General features: G+C 44.3%; 1 protein-coding gene across 1 annotated transcript in view; it reads right to left on the bottom strand.

Moving 5' to 3' along the window:
* The window catches only part of LOC135376712 (uncharacterized), a 54118-nt gene that overhangs the window by 27436 nt on the left and 2999 nt on the right, over nucleotides 1-23683 (bottom strand). Inside the window, exons 2-3 of the mRNA XM_064609199.1 lie at nucleotides 16532-16693; nucleotides 4518-4660 (exon numbers count right to left, since the gene is read on the bottom strand). Coding sequence (XP_064465269.1) covers nucleotides 4518-4520 — 3 coding nt within the window. The 5' untranslated portion in view covers nucleotides 4521-4660; nucleotides 16532-16693. The remainder of the gene's footprint in view (nucleotides 1-4517; nucleotides 4661-16531; nucleotides 16694-23683) is intronic.

Here is a 23683-nt window from a genome sequence, read left to right on the forward strand (position 1 = left end):
GCTTGAACTTTCGCGTGTTGACCACGAGAAAGCTTTTAATTACATTTTGGAATGCCCGTTATCATTTTTGAATTGTTCTCTACTAGTTGACCTGATTTTTCCCGGTGACTGAGGTGTACCTCATCTACTTTCTATAATATGGAAAATACGGGGCACCCAGGACTAACGCGATGGCAATCCTTGAACTTCAACAAAACAAAACAAATAAAATGCGAGGACACCTTGAAATTGCGTGTAATGCTTTGCCAATATGGGTTAAATGTAGGAGCTTACTAGAGAGGATAACGCGCTGCGGGTTTGGCATTAAAGAGGCCATGAAATGGTTAACGCGAAATCTAAGTACTCTGCAGTAAATCGTTCTCATGATCCATAACTATCGTACTACACGATCGACATTTGCCCGTATTCAGTACAATGGAGGCGCAGTTACCAGGCAAAAAAAAAAAAAAATAGTGGTGCGTGACAGCCGGATAGATGCCTTCGAAACACCAGCTGAACAGCTGGCTAACCTTTTCAGCGAGTTTCAACTTTCATCGTTGATTTCTTTGTTCATGTGGTCTCTGTAAATCTTTGTTCCTGCTCTTGTTAATATTGTACTGTTATTAAATTACTAAGGTTAAACATTTCCCTATGTATTCCGTCATCGCTCTTAGACTTGTTGCGGCGAATCACCTCATCCCATTGTCATTCATGTAGTCGTTCTTAGGCAACTAATAAATCAATGAATGCATTTCAAGGTTGCATAATACGGCAACTGTTCACCTTCAACCGGGAAACCAAGTAAGTGGTCATTTTTATCCTGTGGTTTATCCCAGATGCCCTAAATCACCATTTTCCGGTTGCTACAGCAGATGCTATGCCCGAGAACACGCACGATCCTCATGACGTCCTCACAGTGTCATCATGTATCGAGCTGTATCCCCAGAACGTCCTAGGGATAACGCTCGTGGACTGTTCTTGAAGAGTAATTCAGATTCGTCCTGTGCCCGCCCCTATAGGTGGATAGCGGGGCGAGTAATGATACTTCGTTTAATTTACATGCTCAGACTCCCTAACACATTTGTTCTGTTTTGCTTTTTCCGGCCGATCCTGAGACATGGTAGACATTTCTCTTAAATAAAGAGTATTCCAATGTACAACCCTCTGGCTTCAAAAAGGATTACTGAGGATACGTGGAGTATTTCTCGTGGAAAGGACAGCAACGCGCGGTTATGTTGCACTGCAAGAAACATAGACATAGTGATCCAGAGCTAATACTTCGATCAATTCCTCGCTTGGAGTATTTCTTTTTTATTTTCGTAATCGAAAGAAACATGTACAGCTCACCCTTGGTTTTGTGTCGCAGGCGAGCAGGCACTCGAATTTACGGTTGGTCGAGTTCTAAGCAATTAATGGGATCTGTTTTCGCTTCGGAAGAGAATAACACTGAAAACATCACTTGGCGCTTGTTTCTGTGTGACTCCTTGCTGCCCGTCCTGTAAAACTTTGCAGCACTTTTTGCACCTTATTCCTTTTTATTTTATTCGACAGAAGGACATGTCTCGTTCGGATGACACTCATGAATTTTTGAATTGTGTGAGCGAGAGGTTACTACAATCTGTTAAGGGAAGGGAGGAGAGCGTAGCGTGAGCCTGGGAGAGGAGATGGTAGGGTTACCGTAGTGCATGCGTTATCCCATAAACCTAAGAAGATTAGTCAGGAGCAGGACGCATCAGTGGTGCAGGCTTCATAGACGGTGTCGAGTTTTTAACGCCCGTGTTGCGGGAAGAAGCATGCAGGGGATTTTGTTTAGTGCAGAACAGTAGTAGTGTACTAGATACAACTGTCGTGTGGATGATGCCATATTGGCCCGCTGCGAGGTGGGTGAATGACAGATTAAGAGAGCATGCGCTTGGGGTTCGGTCGGCCCAGTCTGGCCATTGCGTAGTTCACTGTGCCGCTGCACCTGTGAGCCGGATTGTTGTATGACCTTCAGCGTTCTCAACGACTCTCTAGCGTTTGTTAGAAACGTATTACGTACACGATTCGTTAGAAGTAGAAATATTTCTCAGAGAACCGAGAGGATGGCGGGTGAAGATCAACGGCATGTGTTAATGAAGGAGTCTCTCTCCAGTGGGCACGACTGTAATATCAGCTTCGAGGGCTGTGTTACCTGTTACTTTCGACAATACCAAAGCCATGTAGGTACCGCAATACGTGTTTGAGCGCGCCCGCAGACCGTGTATCACCAGAAGCACAACCGGAACCATGTGGACTCGGATTGGATTAGATAAATAGCGTAGTATGGCTTGAACTGTCTCGATAGTCGACAAAGCCACTATTGTTAGGTGGACGCGTGAGCTAGGCTATCGCAAGTGCAAGCACGCACTTCTGTTTTAGTATTGTTGCTGTTCAATATGGGGGGGGGATAATTGGTGCACAGCGGCGCAGGAAATTAAATATTTTGACTTTTTTTAACAGAATGTAGCAGGACATCGCCCGGGCGCAAAAATGCGCAATCGGCTCAGAAATCACACCCCTGCAAATATATAAGGTCAAGAGATATGGAGCGGGGAGAGGAAGTCGCATAGACAGCTCTTCAGAAGAGAATATGTCGCCGGATATGGTGATTCATTGAGCTGTTAGAAATGAACAAAACACGGAAGAAAACTCCGTGGCAGACAAGGTTGTTTTACGGTTTTGTTTTTCGCTTCCCTTATGGTACAGTTATTCCCCGAACGTTGAAGTAGAAAGAATAATCTAGTGCAGAGAGTAATTTTTGCGGAATCCGTGTTGGAATGGTGAGAGAAGGTTATTAGTTTCCAAGAACGATATTAGGTTTGAAAATAGGACGTGTTTCATTATTTTTGAACAGACATTAGTAAGGCGAATGGGACGATAGTTCGTCAGCTGGTTACGTTCGCCAGATTTAAAGATCGGGGCGAGCTTGCCTACCTTGCAGTCGCTGGGCACGGCTTCAGTTAGTAATGATTGGGAGAAAATGAGGGACAGGAAGCTACTGCAGGGGTTTTTAATGCTGTTGAGTACTTTTGCGTTAATGTCGTCAATACCTGCGGCAAGGGGGCTTTAATCTGTCAATGATATTCACTATTCCATCAGCATTAATCACGACGGGTGGCATCATTTCATGAGTAAGAGTAGGGAGAGACGGCACAGAAGACGCGTCCTCACGCGTAAATACAGAAGCAAAGAACTTATTAAATGCAAGAGGTTTTGTTTGTTTGTCGATGGTCTCATGGCAAACAGTACTCGTGTTAGTCTACATGACCGGAAACTTAGATGATGAAGGTAGACATCGGAGTTTCTGCATTTCTCGCTTCGTTTATGGTCAGGAAGCCGGTCATTAAGACAGCGGGAAGTCAGTTGCACATATATCGTCCTACAGGAGAAAGGGTGTAGAGTAGACGGCATTCTTGCAGTGCGGCATATACCGGTTGTTTCACGAAGGTCTCCAGGCTGGATAGTTCGTAAAGAGGTGGGGCCATCGAAGAAATTTCTTTTTCGTAAACATGCTTGGGACATGGGTCATCAACTGAGTCGTGAGCGGATCATATGGACACGCTCACTAAGTAGTCAATCATCCTAATTTTTAAAGTTTACTTGGCACGCATTCAAGACAACTGTTTCCCGTATCGGCACCTTCAGCGAAACATATTCAAAGAAACAAAAAACAAACGTGTCACGTTCATATAGAATGCCAAGCATAGCGATGCGTATCTTGCTGCTGTTCCTAATCTTCCGTCGCCCCGTGTTATGTACTAATCGGATGAACACGACATAGATAGCCGGATAGCTGATTGAAAGAGCACATTGGTGCACTACTCCGCGCAAGAAATATGTAAACCGAAACCGATTAATTGCTCGAAAAAGTCCTATGCGTCGACGAGTTTTTTTTTTACGAATTTTTCTCGCTCAAGGTCCCCATACATAAAACAGATATACCGTAGGTGTGTGAAATAAAATTGAAAAATGGGATGTGTATTTTATTCGTGAGAGTATGCAAATGAGCCGCTCACAACTCAGTTCACGGCAGATGTCTTAACCAAAAAGAAAGGTCCGCTTTGGTACCACCTGTTTACGAATTATTCAGCCGAGGTCCTTTCGTTAAACACCCGGTAGAGCAGACGCATACCTGCTACACCTGACTTTAGGTACTCTGGTGTTTTTTTTGCATAGTGGAGGGCGCGTATTTGGCTGGGTAATCACCATCATCATCATGATCAAATCAAGTTGTTTTCCTGAAACGGTAGGACAAGCAGGACAATCACTCAGCAAGTAGAATGCATCCTAGTTGATGAATTCGGGACAAGTTCATTTTGTTGAGTTTGGGGTCCGGTGAACCTCAGGAAGTGGACTCAATGAAGTATTTCGTATCCATTTGCTTAAAAAAAGTACAGAGTTCTATAGCTTTCACAGCAAGCTCTATCATGAAGACAACCTCTCCCACAATGTGAGAAACATACCCTCTCTCTACACATTCCCACCATATGCAGTACGTACATCTGTTTCACACTTACCATATTAAGCTGGCTTTGTGCATATATCAGGAATTGTTCCTTCGATATCGTACTGTGGCTGTGGTCACCGACGAAGAGGACTGTGATCGGACGCGTTTCAGCCAGTTCAGTGAGTTCTTCGTCGGTCAGGGGACGCCTCGTAGCTGTAATTGAATATGAAAGCATCAGTGGCACTCTGCTCATATTTACGTGTTACTCTAGCTCCTATTTGTTTGCCATGTTGAAGGTTAAGTGCGCCTCGTGAAATGGATTCAATGGGAACTGTGTGGGGCCAACGTGCATAAACAGTTGTACAGCAGCACAACATTTGTACTCTCCCGCCATTGGTGCAGGATTCGTTCTTATGCAGATATTAGGATTTTTATGACCGGAAGTGAATTATGAGTTAAAATAAAATTTGGTATGAGTTACATTGATGCGTTAATTTGATGGAACGGACTACAGCTAATCGATATCAATTTCTATTGCCAAATAGTAATTTTTCAGTTCATTTACTTTTTGCCATCGTCTTACCAAGTGATCGGTATGTTTTGCGTCTAAAGGCGCATAACGGGTGGAGTTGTGCTAGCCGGCGATACTGAATGGTGCGCGTTCCCAACCCGCGCACGTCAAAGAGAGAGACAGTATGGGTGTAGTGGCACGAAAGCGGTAAAGGGAAAAGAGTGCTATAACTACGGTGAGTGTGTGAGAGATGAGGATAAGAGAGAGAGGGGAGGATGACGATAACAAGTGAGTGCGGCAGTTAAAAGCTATCTACAATTATGAGCAATCAGATGATCCAGGATAACAGATTTACATGATGAGTTAGATGACAAACACTAAAAGCGGGGCAATGCTGAACATCTACATCTGACACGAGTCAGTACGACTGAGGTTTTCGAGTTTGGAACCGCACTGCGAATAACTTGATTTTAATGAATACTATCAGTCAAAGTTCCTTGCTTCATCTGCTACTGCAGACGTTCGTGTGCTACTCAGTCTGTGCAAGCATCTGCTGGGACTTCGAGGCTCTTTGTGCGACGGACTTTTGGCCTTTAGCCGGAAGAGATGCCTTCACGTGTGCCTCCTTCATTTTTGGAAACACGCCAGTTGTCGATTGGACAATTCGTAGCGATTCTAGGGAGCACAGAGTGTCACGGTTCGAGTCTCGTTGATCCGTCCGCAAGTGATGAGAGAAGTCCCATCGAATATTTCCAACAGACGTAACCGGACATTAAAAAAACGTGTAAAACTTTGAAGACGAAACGCCAATGTCTTTGCATCCAGCGGTCCGGCGTAACATTATGCGAATACAAAAATAAGACTCTTGCACGTTCCTTGCTTTTCACGGCTTTCATTACCACTTTACAGGATCAGCGACTCAAAGCTCGCTTTGCTCAACAAGTGTCGTTGGTATCAATAATGCCTTACGTATCGCCGAAGCCTTTCTCCAGGCAGAACGAGAGCCTCGTCAACGCGAACAACACCCGTCTCGGAGAACAAGGAGCAGTCTAAACAAGGACAACGACACAAGAAGACACACAAACAACACCCACATCAACACATGTAAGTAAAGTGCCAAGTGCCGATATTCGGGAACACAAGAAATGTTCCATTGTCGAGTGTTCCTGTAGTTTCACAAAGGAAAGCTGTACAGTTGGTTTCTAAATGGTACATAGCCAACGCGTGTGCAGAAGGGAACTTCTCATGCGTTTTATGGCCGTCGACAGGTAAGGACTAGAAGTAGGACGAGTCCACAATTTTACCAATCCGAATCCAAAGACGGTTCTGCGACTCCACCACGCCTACGATTCTAGAATCTACTTCGTAAATGTAAACTATGACGTTGTTTCATCGACTGCAGGAGAAACTCCCGAGTATACATTGTTTCAATAAAAGTAACAAACGATCAAAACCGAAACCATATTGCCTTTAAGCGTGTAATGGGAGAGTTCCTTCCTGAACTCCTTCAGTCCAGAACAATTCAACCACACACCACACAGATCTATTTGGTTTTCTGTGGACACCGGAGGCGCAACCTTTAAAAATATACAAATAAATGTGCTTGGTGGATCGAAATGCTCCTATTCGCCGTTTTGGGCACTGGGATTCGAGGATTCGGAGATTCTATTGGTCCATCCCTTGCGAACACTGTGACGACTTTTCGAGATGAGGATCAAGTATTGGCATAAACGCCACCGCGACAGAGGTTCGACTAATGGTCGACACACTATTACTGTGTAATATAATGGAGGGATATATGACTTAAGCTGGGAAAGCTGAGCCTAGATCCCACTGCTCAATAACTCTCAACAAAGTCACTTCCTAATCATTGGATGCCGTTGAAATGTGAGGGTTTGGTGGAAGTAGCAGACTCTAGTTAATCAACTCTGCAACTTGAAACGCTCTTCAACGGCTTCAAAGGCGTCAGTAGAGGTCGAACATGTAGAACAAGTCGCACAGGCAAAGAGGTTTCACCCATCACCGCAGATCGCCTTGACTTTTGCTAATATGCCAGCCCCGGAAACCGTGACCGAGCTCTGGGCGTCCATTTGTTTTGTTGGGTACTTCGGATAGTGGAGAGTACTGTGAAGACATTTCCGAATCTGTGCTCAGCTTTGATTGTGTTTTTGAGGAATTAAGAGATTTCCTTTCACTTAAATGTGCTAAAGTGCTTCAGGATAATAGGCGCTATGTCCCGCCTACCGATCCTTCGACACACTTGGACCCCAGCAAGACCGTCTACTTGGCGGAGGATGCACTTTCGATAGGCATTGGAGCGGTGATCTACTACAAGATTAGTGGCAAGAATCAGTCATTCGTCCACGTTTGGCAGACAACAGAGAGTTGTAGCAGGCCGCTGGTAACGTTGGTAACGTGGTGGTGGTGGTGGTGGTGGGGGGGGGGGGGTCGAGGTAGCTTGCCGTTGTTGGCCGCACTCAAGTGACGTGGCTTGCGTCGACTCGTGTCAACCGGAACCAATCAGTGGATGAGATTAGAAGTCACGCACTAGTGCGATTGGTTCCGATAGGCACGATAACCTTATCAACGGCATGTGAGTGAGGTGTGTGAGTGAAATGTAAGAGTGAAAGGAGGATGAGTGAGAGAGAGTTGCTGGCTTGCCCCTTCAGATGATGCACCCTGGAAGTCGCTGGGAAGGCGTGTTAGCTTAGCTCAATTTGTAAAGCCCTGGACCGGCAACCCAGAAGATGTGGGTTCGATCCCTACAGCTGGCTAAGCTTTTCCGTGACTTTCATCTTTCATCGTTGATTTCTTAGGCAATTTGAGGCTTTGTTTGTATCTGTCCCTTCCATGTTGTTCCAGCCTCAGAACATCAGTTTCTCTCTCTCGTTCAACAGGTTCCGCTTGCGTCGATTTCCGTCGTATGAATGTGTGTATGAGTGAGCAAAAAATGTAAGAGTGAAAGGAGTGAGTGAGTGGCTGGTTTGTCGTCCCTTCAGATGACGCACCCCGAAAGTCGCTGGAGAGGCTCAATTGGTAGAGCCCAGGACCGGTAGTCCAGAACATGTGGGTTCGATCCCTACATCTGGCTAACCTTTTCAGTGACCACCATCTTTCATCATTAATTAAGTATACCATTTTAGTTGGCCATCGAACACTGATACCACCGGCTAGGAGAGATATCCGAGAGGCTTCGTTTTCGTTTTTTTCTTTCTCGCTCTCTCCTTTTCTCTTTTTTTTTGGGGGGGGGGAGGTGGAGGGGGGAGGGCTTATTAATACCTGAAGACAATTTATGATACAGCTATAGGATGTCACGCTTCCTCGCGAACGCAGGAGCCTCTCTAGCTAGGAAAACGCGATTGTAAAAGGGGGTCACTTGGCCCATTCGTATTATAACACATTACTCTGCTCTCATTTGGTCACAATAATCCTCGTTGCCTTGTCAATGCATCTGCATTTTTTAGATAATGTAGATTTGTCGTTCACCTCGAAGCTACAACAACAAACACACAAAAAAAACGTAAGAAATCACGACTTTCTCTTTGAGTCCGAGTTTGATTTGCGATTATCTGACGACTTTCCGTTGCTGTGACCTCTCAAAATGTATCTATCAAAGTCCATCATAATAAGCGCAATTTCAGACAACGAAAAAAAGACAAATATCGTGTCTGCGTTCCTGTCTTTTATTTTCCATACTTAATACAGCTAACGCCGTAGTGGATCAAATCTCTTGCAGCCTAATGCCGCGTGTTTTTCGGGAGCCGTACTCCTGGCTTTTCGTTTCGTCTGTGGAGAGGGTGCTAGCAGGTGTGCTGTGTTATCAGCGTTCTTCTGAAGATTTACAATCTTGATCCAGCCGTACATGATCGCGCTTTCAGCGGTACTGCGGTTTCAGATCGCGCTTTCAGCAGTTTCTGTAGGTGTGAAGAACAGTATATTGAATGCTTCATAAGCTACTGCGTGCACCACGTAAAAGTCAGTTGTGTAGCATCGGTTGCTAGTACATATGACTGGAATAAATACGAATGAAGCACGATGAACATTTGATTTACACATCAGAGTCTTCATGTTGGGACAAACTTCGCATGGCTGCATATGCGATCACAATGTCCTCCTTTAGCTTTGAAGCCAAAATAAACCGGGGCACTTCAAACCACCTTACTCAAACTGTGACGCAACATTTGCCTCAGCTTGCCGTCGTCTGGATCTTTGGACGTCGTTCCCGATTTCCGTTCTTAGCTCACCTCGCGTCATAGAGTCCACATCTAACATGCGTGACACGCGCTGTTCGAGTTCGTGTTCGACACTTAAACATGGCCTCTTTCCTCTTGTCTCTTGGATGCCACCTTCCTCCCAGTACGTGACGTCACGTTTCTGATATCTCCTAGCCTGTAGCGCTGATGAATTTTCTTCTATCCTTTAACATATATTTTAGCCTATCCCATGTTGCGTCCCATTAGTTTGTTCGCCGACTATGTAGGTTCTCTAAGACACAGTTTTTCTTTTCTAGTCCTTGGCTAGAAAACCATCCTAGTCAGCGCTGCTGCATGTGGCTCATCGCGGCGTGATGCGAAAAAAACATGTATATACGGGGTCAAGCTCTCCTGTCCGTACCCCTTGCATTTGGTTCCAGATCTAGAAACTTAGTTAGGGCGTTTAACGTCTTCTGACGCAGATCTTTCCCCGCAGTATCTTGCTTAAATTCTTTTACCACACCTCTGAAAAGATCCCATAACTGCAGGGGCGCCGCTAGGCAATTTTTCAGGGAGGGGCAAAAATCTCGGGCCCGATCGCCTCTGCACAGTCCCCCCGGGATGGGTGCCGTTCGACAGCTCTCTTGAGCAATGATTCCGAGTACCACCAGTGCCATCAGCAATTTATTCTCATAAATTTATTAATGATAACGCAACGCATGCCTTATTATGTGGCTGGAGCTTTCAGTGCTTGGACACCGCAGCACATTTGGGAGAGGTCGTGTGCTGCGAAAAAGAAAAGTATGAGAAATACGGCGGGAACTTTCAGAGATGTGCAGCCTTCGCCACGTAGGCAGGGCTCTGGCAAAGTCACAAAACGAAAAAAAGAAAAATCATGAGTCAGGGATGGGCAAGTGCCCCCCCCCTCCCCTGACGGCGCCCATGCATAACTGTGCTCGTTCATCTCTGGTGTCCGAGGAGAGGACTAGGGTCACAAGGCGTGGTAGATTCTCAAGAAGTAAATCGGCATTCTTTCCTGTTAATGATGTGAATTAAGGAACTTCCGTTTTGCTGTCCGTGATCAGTCTGACATTCGCACCAGATCCATTTATAATGTCCACCAGCTTTCTCACGAACGTGTCTTTTCCTTTCGGGTGGCACACTTATTAGCAGTGTATAGCAGTGTATACGTCCTGCATTTCCAAGAGCAGGTTTTCAAGAAGCCGCTCGACTATTCGCACCTTCATGTGCAAAACATCAGGGACAATGAAGCGGGGTTCTATGAAGAACAATGGGGGATGCCGCACTAAGTTTTTCATGTTACCATACATAACCTCAATCTGCGTCGGCTTTCTACTCGCCGAATAATAACTTGTGAGTGTTTGTTTCACAAAATTGATTATCATAATAATTCCTAAGAGGATCGTTAATCCTAAGAGCTTATATGCATTCCATTACCGATGCCATACGATTTAAGAAACGTTTATGCGACCGCTGGGGGGGAGTGGGGTGACGTAGGAATTCGAGCGATCTGCCTGCCTACCTGGCGGCACTTTGCTCGGTGAATGGACGAAGAGGGGGAGATGAAGTGGAAAGCTCACGCGTCTGGCTGACATGACTGTTGCGCTTCATAGTCATTTTTCAATTTCCACGTCGTACGTGTTGTCATTGTTTGCTCTAGTTGACCAAACTGTTTCATGTACTTGTTTATTTACCTCCACGTATCTGCGCAATTTTTTGATATGGTTGTAAATGTTGCATGCTGCTTTGTTAACATTGTTCTACCAAGTGTTAACCTCCCGTTTGTATTGCCTCATGGCCGCGAGGGTAAATAAATAAATTAGTCTGTAGGCCTTACAGCACAACAACCGTCCACCTTCCGCGTACAAATTCTTTGAGAGCGATAAATCAGCTTCTTTTGCGGGACTCGCCGATGCCACGCAACTACTGAAGTTTCTCTCTCTCTCTGTTTCCTTATTTATTTTTTTCTTACAGTGGCCGCTCACCGGCCACTGCTGCACGGCTCATGATGTACTGCTTGCGACATACTTGTTTGATATCTCCAGCCCCCGTAAAAGTGGGTTACCGAACCAAGTTGCTGTGCTACCGTCGCCTTCGCCTCACTTCCGTTCCCCTGGTGGCGGCGGGGCTGCGCAGCGCCACCAGACGGGAGAGATGACGATCCGATAACCACGCGTCGTCTGCTAGCTCCAAATGCGTCGACGGGGCAGCGCTTTCCTCGGAATGCGGAGTGGAATGGGAATTGTAACTTGTTTCCTTTTGTTCCTGTTTACTGATTTTAAAACATAAGTACACCGAAATTAGGCCACATTTGAGCAGTTCCTGCGGTCGTCAGGACTTTTTGTAAAAGGTGTCACAGTAATGCAAGGGACCACGGCTGCACCGTGAAACTGGCACAAGCGAGGGACTACCTCATTTTATTTACTGGTGTTATGTGAAGCAAGCAAGCCTTGCTTGCTGGCTAGGATAAAAAAAAAGAAATAATAAATTTATACAAAATGAGGAAAAGAAACGCTGTGGAACACGGGACCTCAGTAACGCGGTGGTGCCCCTCCACTCTCAATCACTGCGCACATTCGCCTGGGCAGGGAAGCGTAGAGGGCGGAACAACACCTTAGGAACAATCTAGAAAGCGTTGATAAGCTTATCAACACTTTCTCGATTGTTCCCGATGTGTTTTTCCTGAGGTGTTCTGACCATTCACTGGTCCATGCATTCGCACTCCGCATTCGGAGGAAAGCGCTGCCCCGTCGACGCATTTGGAGCTAGCAGACGAGGCGCGGTTATCGGATCGGCATCTCTCCCGTCTGGTGGCGCTGCGCAGCCCCGCCGCCTAAAGTCCCTCGATCGCTCTTTGGGAAGTAGCGACAACCCTTCCATCGCCCTCTTTATTTTTCTCCCTTTCACTCCTCCGCCCGCCATGTTCTTCCCAGGTATCGACGCCGGTTCGGTTCGCTGATACATTGTCTTGCTTGCCGCATGCTAATTTCACTTCAGCAGACCGAAATTTTGTGTATGTGGGTGCGTTTTGAATGCTAAACGTCCTTGACTTGTTTTTGAACTCCCAAATCAGAAGTAGGAGCATGCCGCTTAGTGTTACAGCATGACGAAGAACCATTCGGCTGTGCAGTGAAACGCTTGAATGAAAACCAAACGAAAACGTCTTCGAAGGAAGACTTCTCATCTATTTCTCGGAAGTGCTGTTTGCCAGTCCTGCACGACTCCGTTTGCTTGTTAGGAAGATAAAAAGCGATTACAGCAGCTATCAACGAAACCCGTGCACAAAAGTTACGACTTATCATATTGTTTTGTTTGATTTTAGTGACTTTTTTTTCCTTCCATACTTCATCCAATGAAATCATTCCTTGTTCATCAAGATATCTACTGGAGCTGAAAGCACTGCGGTCTTGTCTTGAGTAGGAAGTATGCTAGGACGTTGCCAAAGCTTATTCACTCTGCGCGCGTTCTTGCTATTGTTCTTGTATGCAAGAGCTTTTGTGCCCGTATAGCTCTGCGGCTGAGAATTCTGGGAGTCTGCGACTGGAGTACGAACAGATGGGCTTTCCTATATGTCTTCAGACTGCCTGTACGCCGTAGAACGAATAATTGCAAGAACGGTAATCCATAATCTGTATGAGAATATGCAAGGAATATATTACACATCTGTGAGAAAACTGGTGGACATTATAAAGGGATCTGGTGCGAACGTCAGACTGCTCACTGACAGCAAAACCGCAGTTGCTAAATTCACATCGTTAACAGGAAAGAATGTCGATTTACTTCTTGAGAATCTACCACGCCTTGTGACCCTAGTCCTCTCATCGGACAGCAGAGATGATCGAGCACAGTTATAGGATCTTTTCAGAGGTGTGGTAAAAGAATTTGAGCAAGATACTGCAGGGAAATATCTGCGTCAGGAGACGTTAAACGTACTAACTGTGTTTCTAGATCTGGGAACCAAATGCAAGGGGTACGGACAGGAGAGCGTGACCCCGTATATGCATGTTTTTTTTTGCATCACGCCGCGATGAGCCACATGCAGCAGTGCTGACAAGGACGGTTTTCTACCCAAGGACTAGAAAAGAAAAACTGTGCCTTAGAGAACCTACATAATCGGCCAGCAAACAAATGGGACGCAACATAGGATATGTTAAAGGATAGAAGGAAATTCATCAGCGCTACAGGCTAGGAGATATCAGAAACGTGACGTCACGTACTGGGAAGAAGGTGGCATCCAAGAGACAAGAGGAAAGAGGCCACGTTTAAGTGTCGAACTCGAACTCGAACAGCGCGTGTCACGCGTGTTAGATGTGGACTCTTTGACGAGAGGTGAGCTAAGAACGGAAATCGGGAACGACGTCCAAATATCCGGACGACCCGATCCAGACGACTCGATCCAGCTGACGCAAATGTTGCGTCACAGTTTGAGTAAGGTGGTTTGAAATGCCCCCGTTTATTTTGGCTTCAACGTTGAAAGGAGGACATTGTGATCGCATATGCAGCCATGCGAAGTTTTTCCCAACATGAAGACTCTGATGTGTAAATAAAATGTTGATCGTGCTTCATTCGTACTTATTCGACTCATACGTACTAGCAATCGGTGCTACACGATTGACTTTTACGTGGTGCACGCAGTTGCTTATCAACCAGTCAATAACTTTTCTTTTCACCTACAGAAACAAAGATGTACGAATGAAAAAAGACGCGATGGCGAACAACACAGTCCCAAGCAGTTCTATGCTGAAAGCGCGAGCATGTACGGCTGGATCAATATTGTAAATCTTCAGAAGAACGCTGATAAGACAGCACACCTGCTAGCACACTCTCCACAGACGAAAAGAAAAGCCAAGAGTACGGCTGTCGAAAAACACGCAGTATTAGGCTGCAATAGGGATAGATTTGATCCACTACGGCGTTAGCTGTATTAAGTATGGAAGATAAAAGACAGGAACGCAGGACAACATTTTCCTTTTTTTTTTCGTGGTCTGAAATTGTTGCTTACTTTGATGGATTTTGATAGATACATTTTGAGAGATGGGAACAACAGAAAGTCGCAAGAAAATCGCAAATCAAACTCAAACTCAAACAACAGAAAGTCGTGATCTCTTAAGTTTTTTGTTGTTGTAGTTTCGAGGTGAACGACAAATCTACATTATCTAAAAAATGCAGATGACATTGACAAGGCAACGAGCATTACTGTGATCAAAAGAGAGCAGAGTAATGTGTTATAATACAAATGGGCCAAGTGGCCGCCTTTTACAATTGCGTTTTCCTCGCTAGAGAGGCTCCTGCGTTTGTGAGGAAGCGTGACATCCTATAGCTGTATCATAAATTGTCTTCAGGTATTAATAAGCCCCCCCCCCAAAAAAAAAAAAAAGAAAAAAGGATCGATCGAGAAAGAAGAAACGAAAACGAAGCCTCTCGGATATCTCTCCTAGCCGGTCGCATCAGTGTTCGATGGCTAACTAAAATGGTATACTTATTTAGCTTCACTAATTTTCAAAGATGGACCCAATGACAGCATCGAAGCCCTTGGAGTCATTGTACATTCTCTATGACCGACACAATGGTGTCTATAATTATGAACCTATCCTCGATAAACTTGGTTTGACAACGTCAGCACATCGTAGAACCTCAGATATCACATTTTCCTGTGCGAAGTAGTACATGTCGTCTTAAGCTGTCGCTGGTCTATTTTCTGCCGTTCATTTTAGTTCTTTTTTGTAGTTGCTTCCTTCCTTCATTATCTTCACATAACGTTCCACGAGCAGTGGTGTAGGGTACGCACCTCCGCGGTGAAACACCCCATCTCATCGTCATCATTTATGGTTGTTGTGCCGTTCACTCCGACCACAACTCTATTTTATGTTTTGTTTGATTGCTCACAGTTTAGCAGATACCAACAGACTTCGTAACAGCCATAATGTACACACGTTTGCTCTTTATAACAACCTCAACGATGTCAACAGCTGTCAAGTTTTTAGTTTTTTATATCCTATACCCTTACCACGTGATGTTACACACAAATCCGTATTGTTATTTCTTATTTATCTTCTCTTTTAGTCTCTTCTGCGCTGAGCCATTTCCCAAACCTGTGGTTGCGCGTGGCCTTGAACGTAGGCTTCGCCGCAACGTTCTCGTCCGGCGATGGAAGGCTCCTTTACAGGTTCAAAATTTGGAACCCGAATGGAACCTTGAAGATGCCACTATTCATGCCCAAAAAATTGCTCAAAAGCTTTGTCCTGGCAGAGGCAAGATGCAATTAGAGAACGAATGCAAAGCGCTGACAGCAGAATATGTAACACGCGCTTTTCGTTCTAGAATACACAGGCTCTATTGAAGTCGTTTTAGGTGAAGCCTGCTTTACGTTTTGTCCCTAATTCTTGGGCATGCAGGCAGTGCAATTCGAATGGTCACGATACATTCGTGCATGATTCATTGCGGTCACGCTGCGATGCGGTAGAAAATGAATCTCGTGCAGGATGTCTGGCAAGACACATGGTCTCCTTCATTTGAATACCAATCCTCTGCAGGTATATGCTCGAACGCATACCACATCTCACGTTGTTGCACGAACGATTCCATTCTTGCAGTTGCATTGAAAACAGCAAACAGGCCCACATGAATGTCAGTGTTGAACTTGTGCCGAATTTATCGAGCACATAATCACAATTTCACGTCGAAATTGTTGTTCAGATAAGCTTCCAGTTGTTGTTTCCGTCGTCCAGTATCTACGGGCGTTACCTCGGGCGGAGCCATGGGACGCCCCGGATCATAGCCGGCTGCCATAACTGACTTTTCTCCAACAACTGAAGAAACCCCCAGGAAAGTCAGAGAAACCCTCACCTTTCTTCCAGTCAGAAGAGCGACTCTATCTACGTAGGAGGGCAGGTTTTCCAAATCTTCGTCACAAAAATGGGTGCGTCTATCGATTGTTTTGGTTTCACTAATTTTCGTAATAGGAAGACAAAATTGAGAAACTCATTTTACATGAACGAGGAGGTGCATTTCGGGTGAAGTTGGAGTTGTTCGTTCTGTGTAGAGAACAAAGGCGCGATCCGTTAGGCATTTATGAGAGATGCATATGATGCAACCAGTAGCGCTCGTGGGTAAAGACAGATGAATTGTTCTTCCACTGATGTTGGAAGCGCACTTCCAACATCAAATATAAAGTACCTAACGAACTAGTGCAAGTGATGTACGTTCACTCATTATGAGCAGTTCCTTAAAAAAATTATATACGACGGAGCTTGAAGTGCAGTTCCTATTGGTGAACGATAATGAAAGTTTAGATATAATGTTGCAGCATTTTCTAGCTTGGAGGAAAGCCGTCGTGCTATGCAGCTCAGTACGTCTTACTTGTCGTAGTTGTTGTAGTGGTACTTGTCGTAGACGAAGTTGTTGAAGACGGGCTGTCCGCGGAGGCCACACCACTGGGAGGATCATACTGTACCCCTCCGTCGCTGCCACCGGCAGAGTCGTCAGCGCCGCCAGCATCGCCAGTGTCGCCACCGGATAAAGCTGTTAAAGGAGCACAGAAAATGCTTCCGTCACGATATTCTTTTCAAACCAAGCATTTAACATGAATACTAAAACGCACCACGCGAAGTTATTCACTCGACAGATGCATACATATCGCGGGATTCCATTTTGAAAATCTGGATGTCCCCATCCTTCATCCTTGCCGTTTGTGTACATTCCAGAATATCTTACGTATACCAACTCGCCAACCTCTTTTGTTATTGCCCTCATTCGTTGAAAACGGGAGACTTAAACCTTTTTGTGGCAATTATGGACAGCATAAGTGTCACAAAACAGGCATACACCTCCCCTTTTTAACAATTCATGGCAGATAACGATATCATTCCAGATGATGATCCACTTTAAGCTACGCTGAAGTTCATTTCTAAGAGTGAACGACAAGATTCTTCTTGGCTTGCACCATCCCTGCTGGAAATAGTAGACACGATCTCATTCGTTAATGAGATTCCATCAGAAACCAGACTGCCAATTCGTTCAACGTGTAAAAGCCGACTCCTTCTCACTGACTGAGTTGGAAGTTATGCAGGGAAGCTGCCTTCGCGAAACTTTGCCCCGCCGTGTTGTGTGGAGAAGAGTAGTAGGAGGGGGGGTCCAGGCTTCGGGCGGTCCAGTTAGCAACATGGACCTCTGGACCCTGTCCTGAGCCCTGCGCGTATTTTTTCCCACACCCAGCAGGCGGCGCTCGGGTGGAGGCTCTTACCGGTGGGCGGAGCGTGGCCGGAGGGCTGCGTGCGCGCTTACCCGCTCACATTTTTTCAGCCTGGGCCGACTTCTTTCGCTATTTTTCAATCTGTGCCGACTTCAATCACAATTTTTTCCCGCTACAACAGGTGAGCGGTTTACATGCAGAGACATGCAAAGGATAGCCATACACAAAAGTACAAGTGAAAATATATTTATTAAAGTCATTAGTGTCGAGAATTATGTTATGACTCTGTGTGAAGGAGAAAAACTTAGCCAAAAAATCTGATGCAATAGCATTGAAGGGGTATCACATTTTTTATTAGTGATTACCACGCAAGTTTTCAATTAAGCAGGAGGAGTATCACATTTTAATCAAAGAAGATATTTTTAATCAATACGATTACAATCAAAATTAAAAGTTTTATTATAAAAAGTCTAACATGACCACCATAGTGGAGCTTTAATTACAAGTGCCGATAGATGTAGTTAATTGTGTTCAGCAGAAAACCTGGAAGACCATGGGACAGGAACACAAGACGAAATAAAATCTATAATACTACAAAGAAGATATTCTTAATCAAAACAACAGAAGGGAAGAATAATCTATTATTTTAACTGTCATAAAATCATCCTCGTGACTTAATCTAGTCGAACCCCATACAATTTTCTTTCTAAGAGACACTACAAACATTACTTTGTTTTATGAATCCAACACAGAAAATATATTAAAAAATGAACTTCACCGTATAGCACGCTCCTAGCCAACAACCAGCTATAATAATATCCGCCCTGATTTGTTGAAGACCGGAGGCGTACGCCTGACAGTTATGAACATTTTCGAGCGCAATAGGGAAGATAAGTTCCAACATTACACAATTAATCAATTTCTTATTAAGTAATCAGCATAGACATACGGAAATAACGAGAAACAAAACAATCAACCACTAATAGAGAACCAAAACACATCACGTAGACAAGAGGTACATGCAGGAAAATAAATGAAAAAAGAATGAAAACGATAAACATGCACGGGCGAATAGCAGAGAAACACTTTGAACGGCACATGATGAATAATTTAATACAGCACAGAGCTAACACTGAATAGCAGAGAAACACTCTAAGCGGCGCATTTGCCAACGTGTAAACAACAGACAAGAAAATATTATTGAAACAAGATCAACAGCTAATAGAGAGCCAAAATCCAACACGTAAACAAGAGGTACACAAAGGATAAATAGTTGAAGAACAATCTAACAAAACGAGAAACATGCGTGAATGAATAGCAGAGAAACACTCTAAACGGCGCATCTACCAACGGTAAACAACAGACACATGCAGGAAAATAATTGAAAAAGAATCTATCAAAACGAGAAACATCCCTATTGAAAAAACCCATAAGTAATTCATATAGGTCCTGTGTAAAATTATATAGGATGCTACAGGATCCTTATGGGTTATTTAGGAACCTATATAACTCCTGTGTAGGTCATTATGGGATCCTATACGAGTCCATGCAGGAGTCATGTAGGAGCCATAAGGTCCTATATAACTCCTGTGTAGGCCATTATGGGATCCTAAACGAGCCCATGCAGAAGTCATGTAGGACCATGCAGGACCCATAAGTTCCTGCATTGAGAAAGGAGGAGTTACACGGGTCCTATATGTAGACCATGCAGGAGTCATACAGGGTCACATACGGCCACATATGAGTCATCCTTTGTCGACCAGTTATAAGTCTATGAAACCCTGAAACAAGCAAGAACGTGCAGGAACACCCATATCAGCCCTCCTAAAATCAATATAAAATTTTTACATGTAAAAATTTTATAGTGATTTTAGGAGGGCTGATATGGGTGTTTCATCAGTTATTTTAAGCTGCAGCTTAAAATAACTGATGTTCGATTCATGTTTGGAACATACATACAAGTCCATTATTGATCGACCAAACATCAAACATAAAATGATGCGTGCGTTCCATGCACACATTTGACATATTACACTACTCGGCGTTTTTCAACCGTCCAGTGGTTGTTGAACCCCATCCAGCGACATTGCTTTGTCTTGGCCTGCAGCTGTAGTATCGGGACGCGGTTTTTTGTGACGAATTCCCGTTTCTTCCCCCTTCGCCTGCATGCTCGTGGCTTCTGAGAAATCCTGACAGTTGCCGAGATATTTGGAAATTCAAGGCCCCCGCCGGTGCTTCCGACACCTCCAAAGTCCCGTAGCTTTCGCCCCGTTTGTCGGATCGAGACCAAAATTTAGGTCCGAACAGGTCTGGAATAGCTCTACGACCGCTCAAATCACACTAGCAGCTGATCTCTAGTGGTTTAGAAGTTGTACGAGGAGACGCGTGAGATACGCCGTTTTTTTCGAACTTCGGGGCCCTTTTTCGGAAATAAGCTCGCGTCGGACATGATGTATCTTTGGAGAGTATACTGTTATCGACGCGGTGCACGTGGTAAAATTTACCACACTTTTCCAACTTTAGCGGTTCTCGAGTTACAGGTTTCCGCATTTACTGGCCTCCCAGTACATGGGACCGACGGCTTTTTTCCCCCAAAATGTTCCCCTTGTTGCGACATGGTCGTGTTTCCCTTCGTTGTGACAGTCTCGATGTGCTCTTTCAAACAGCGTTGATCCCGTAGACGCGCGAAGTTCCGTTCTCGCGATATCAGCTTAAGAGTATGACGATGCGACCAGTCTGGCTAGCGCAACTGTGAAACGCTTCCCACTGTTCGGAGTCCCAACTCGCATACCCCACGTCCGATTCACTCGAAATTTTGTGTGCATATGCTCTGTTCTCTGCTCTACAACTTTCTCATTCAAACCACCCGTCCATTTCCAGCGGTTAAGGCGTCATTCTCGAAATTCCTGACACCGACCACCATTTCCTGACTTTGTCCCCGTTTTCAGGTTCCAAGCTCCCGGCGGATGTGACTTTCCTCTTAATGGATAAACGCACTCGACATAGGCAACGCGTAGAAACTTGCGGCACCTTTCTATCCCTCTCTGTTCCCGAGTTAGGACACCGTGGCAACGGCGGCCCTCTTATACATAGGACCGGGGGCATTTTTCTGGATATCGGGTTTTTGTTGGCGTAGAAAGGCGATTGAGGTCTCTTTTCGACAGGGAAAGCGTCTTCTTTCCGATAGTATTAGTCCCGTCTTCGAGCGACTTTCCATTCTCTTGCCATAGTGCGAGGAGCGCCTGAACAGCATGCATCTTCGTTCCCTTCCACCGCCGCCACCAGGCGGGGCTCTGGCGCTCTGGCGTCCATTTCGCTTGCAAAGTTCGTTGAGGTCGGTGCATTTGTTCTCGCATCCGGATTTTCGCGTTTCGTTGTGGCTCTGGGCGCCTCTGGTGCACTGAACTGCTGTGGATGTGTTATTCTGCTCTACAGGTGATGCCTGGACGTCCTTTCCTGTGTGCGTGTTGGAAGATACGTCCAGAAGCCCCTAGATTTGGTGAAGTAAAGGTTAGTTGCGTGCCAGTAGTGTCATGTTTCGTGCTTTTTGTTCAGTGTCCTTTCCAGCATGTGGGTTCCTCCTACTTTATGCTCTCAGTGTGAATATTACCATTGTGATTCCTATTACCTTATCTCTATCTGTTAGCTCAGTGTCCCTGTTGGTAAACCTCCAACGCTTATCAGGGTGAAGATGTCACATGTGATGCTCCAGTAGCCCTGCTACTTACGACGAATTTGTGAATTTCAGATGCTTTTCACGGATCGATTTTCGTGAACAACGCAGATGAGCCAGCAAACACACGACGTGGGAAAATGAACAGATACGTCACGGAAATGTTGAAAGACATCAAGTAAGTCGCGTCAAAGTACGTTGCAGAGCTCTTCACTGATTTGTGTTTACTGTGAAACAGATGAGGCATACGCCTCACCCATGCATCTCCGTCATCTGCTCCACGGCACTGCAAGCCTTTACAGCTGTGTCCTTCAATGTAAAAAAATGTGAATTGTATTAATAAATAAAGGGAAGTAGACGGTATTTTATTGTACTCCTCTCTTATTATTTTTGTTCATTGCATGTGTATGCATGTATCGCCACAGCCAAATTTCATACCGTGTCCCCATACACGCAGTGTACAGATCATATAGGAGACGCAGGTCCTACATCTCCTATAATACCTATATTGCTCCTGTAAAACCTATAACTCCTGTGGTACCTTCACCACTTAGAGGTCCTATATCCAATAACATCATATGAGGATCTACATATAGGATTTTTCAGTAGGGATGCACGCATGAATAGCAGAGAAACACTATGAACGGCACACCATCCACACGTAAACAATGAAATAATGAGAAATACAATCAATAGCTAGCACAGAACGAAACATATGCACCAAAGCAAACAAGAGGTACACAGAAGAAAATAATGAAAAAAAGCAATCAATCAAAACGATAAACATCCACGGATGAATAGCAGAGAAATGGTTTGAACGATGCATCTGCTAACATGTAAGCAACACAGGAAAATAATAGTGAAACAAACTATCAAACATTACAATTTGAAATTGAAATAATATATCTTTTGAACTATCATAAAATCAACCTTGCGAGCTAACAATATAGAATTTTCATCCTACTAAGGCACTATAAACATTACCTTGACAAAGCTATCCAAACACGCAGCACAGCTATGCTTTACACAGTACAACCAGACTCGAGACCCGGTGGGGTCACTCTCTCCCTACCTGCGATGTTCGCCTCCCGACTTGTCACAGAGATATCTACATTCTCTCACAAGCATTGAATGAACATTTCGAAGACGTACCCAAGCAGCACAATGTACTGAAAGTAAAGTGCAATAGGGGGGGACGGTATGTGTGTTATCAAAGTTCTTTAGCTGATAATATTTTCTCGTTTGCTTAGATAATGTTTCTCTAAAACCAGTGTGCACTGACATAAAAGTCTATTCTTAGATTTTTTACGTGCTATTGTTTTTTGATAGAATTCTTATTGTGTTCTTGAGAGTCGAATAATTCCAATGTATATTTGCGATCAATAACAAAAAATCGTCTCTGTACACCAGTCGTAGGAATATTTCCTTTTGGAGGAAAGAATGTGAAAAAGAGAGGATTTCCCCACCCCACAGATTGACAACAGATTCCTCGCTTTGGGCTGCATAGATGGAGAGTGTGACCCCACCGGGCTGCATAGAGGGAGAGAGTGACCCCACCGGGTCTCGAGTCAGGTTGTACTGTGTAAAGTATAGCTGTGCTGCGTGTTTGGATAGCTTTGTCAAGGTAATGTTTATAGTGCCTGAGCAGGATGAAAATTCTATATTGTTAGCTCGCAAGGTTGATTTTATGATAGTTCAAAGATATATTATTCCAATTTCAAATTGTAGTGTTTGATAGTTTGTTTTACTATTATTTTCCTGTGTGTTGTTTACATGTTGGCAGATGCATCGTTCAAATCGTTTCTCTGCTATTCATCCGTGCATGTTTATCGTTTTGATTGATTGCTTTTTTTCATTATTTTCTTCTGTGTACCTCTTGCTTGCTTTGGTGCATATGTTTGGTTCTGTACTAGCTATTGATTGTATTTCTCGTTATTTCATTGTTTACTTGTTGATGGTGTGCCGTTCATAGTGTTTTTCTGCTATTCATGCGTGCATGTTTCTTGTTTTGATAGATTCTTTTTCAATTATTTTCCTGCATGTGTCTGTTGTTTACCGTTGGTACATGCGCCGTTTAGAGTGTTTCTCTGCTATTCAGCGTTAGCTCTGTGCTGTATTAAGTTATTCATCATGTGCCGTTCAAAGTGTTTGTCTGCTATTCGTCCGTGCATGTTTATCGTTTTGATAGATTCTTTTTTCATTTATTTTCCTGCATGTACCTCCTGTCTACGTGATGTGTTTTGGTTCTCTATTAGCGGTTGATTGTTTTGTTTCTCGTTATTTCCGTATGTCTATGCTGATTACTTAATAAGAAATTGATTAATTGTGTAATGTTGGAACTTATCTTTCCTATTGCGCTCGAAAATGTTCATAACTGTCAGGCGTACGCCTCCGGACTTCAACAAATCAGGGCAGATATTACTATAGCTGGTTGTTGGCTAGGAGAGTGCTATACGGTGAAGTTTATTTTTTAATATATTTTCTGTGTTGGTTTCATAAAACAAAGTAATGTTTGTAGTGTCTCTTAGAAAGAAAATTGTATGGGGTTCGACTACATTAAGTCACGAGAAATAATAGATTATTCTCCCCTTCTGTTGTTTTGATTAAGAATATCTTCTTTGTAGTGCTATAGATTTTATTTCGTCTT

This window comes from Ornithodoros turicata, unplaced genomic scaffold (genome assembly GCF_037126465.1).
Source record: "Ornithodoros turicata isolate Travis unplaced genomic scaffold, ASM3712646v1 ctg00001245.1, whole genome shotgun sequence".
NCBI classification, from domain to species: Eukaryota; Metazoa; Arthropoda; class Arachnida; order Ixodida; family Argasidae; genus Ornithodoros; species Ornithodoros turicata.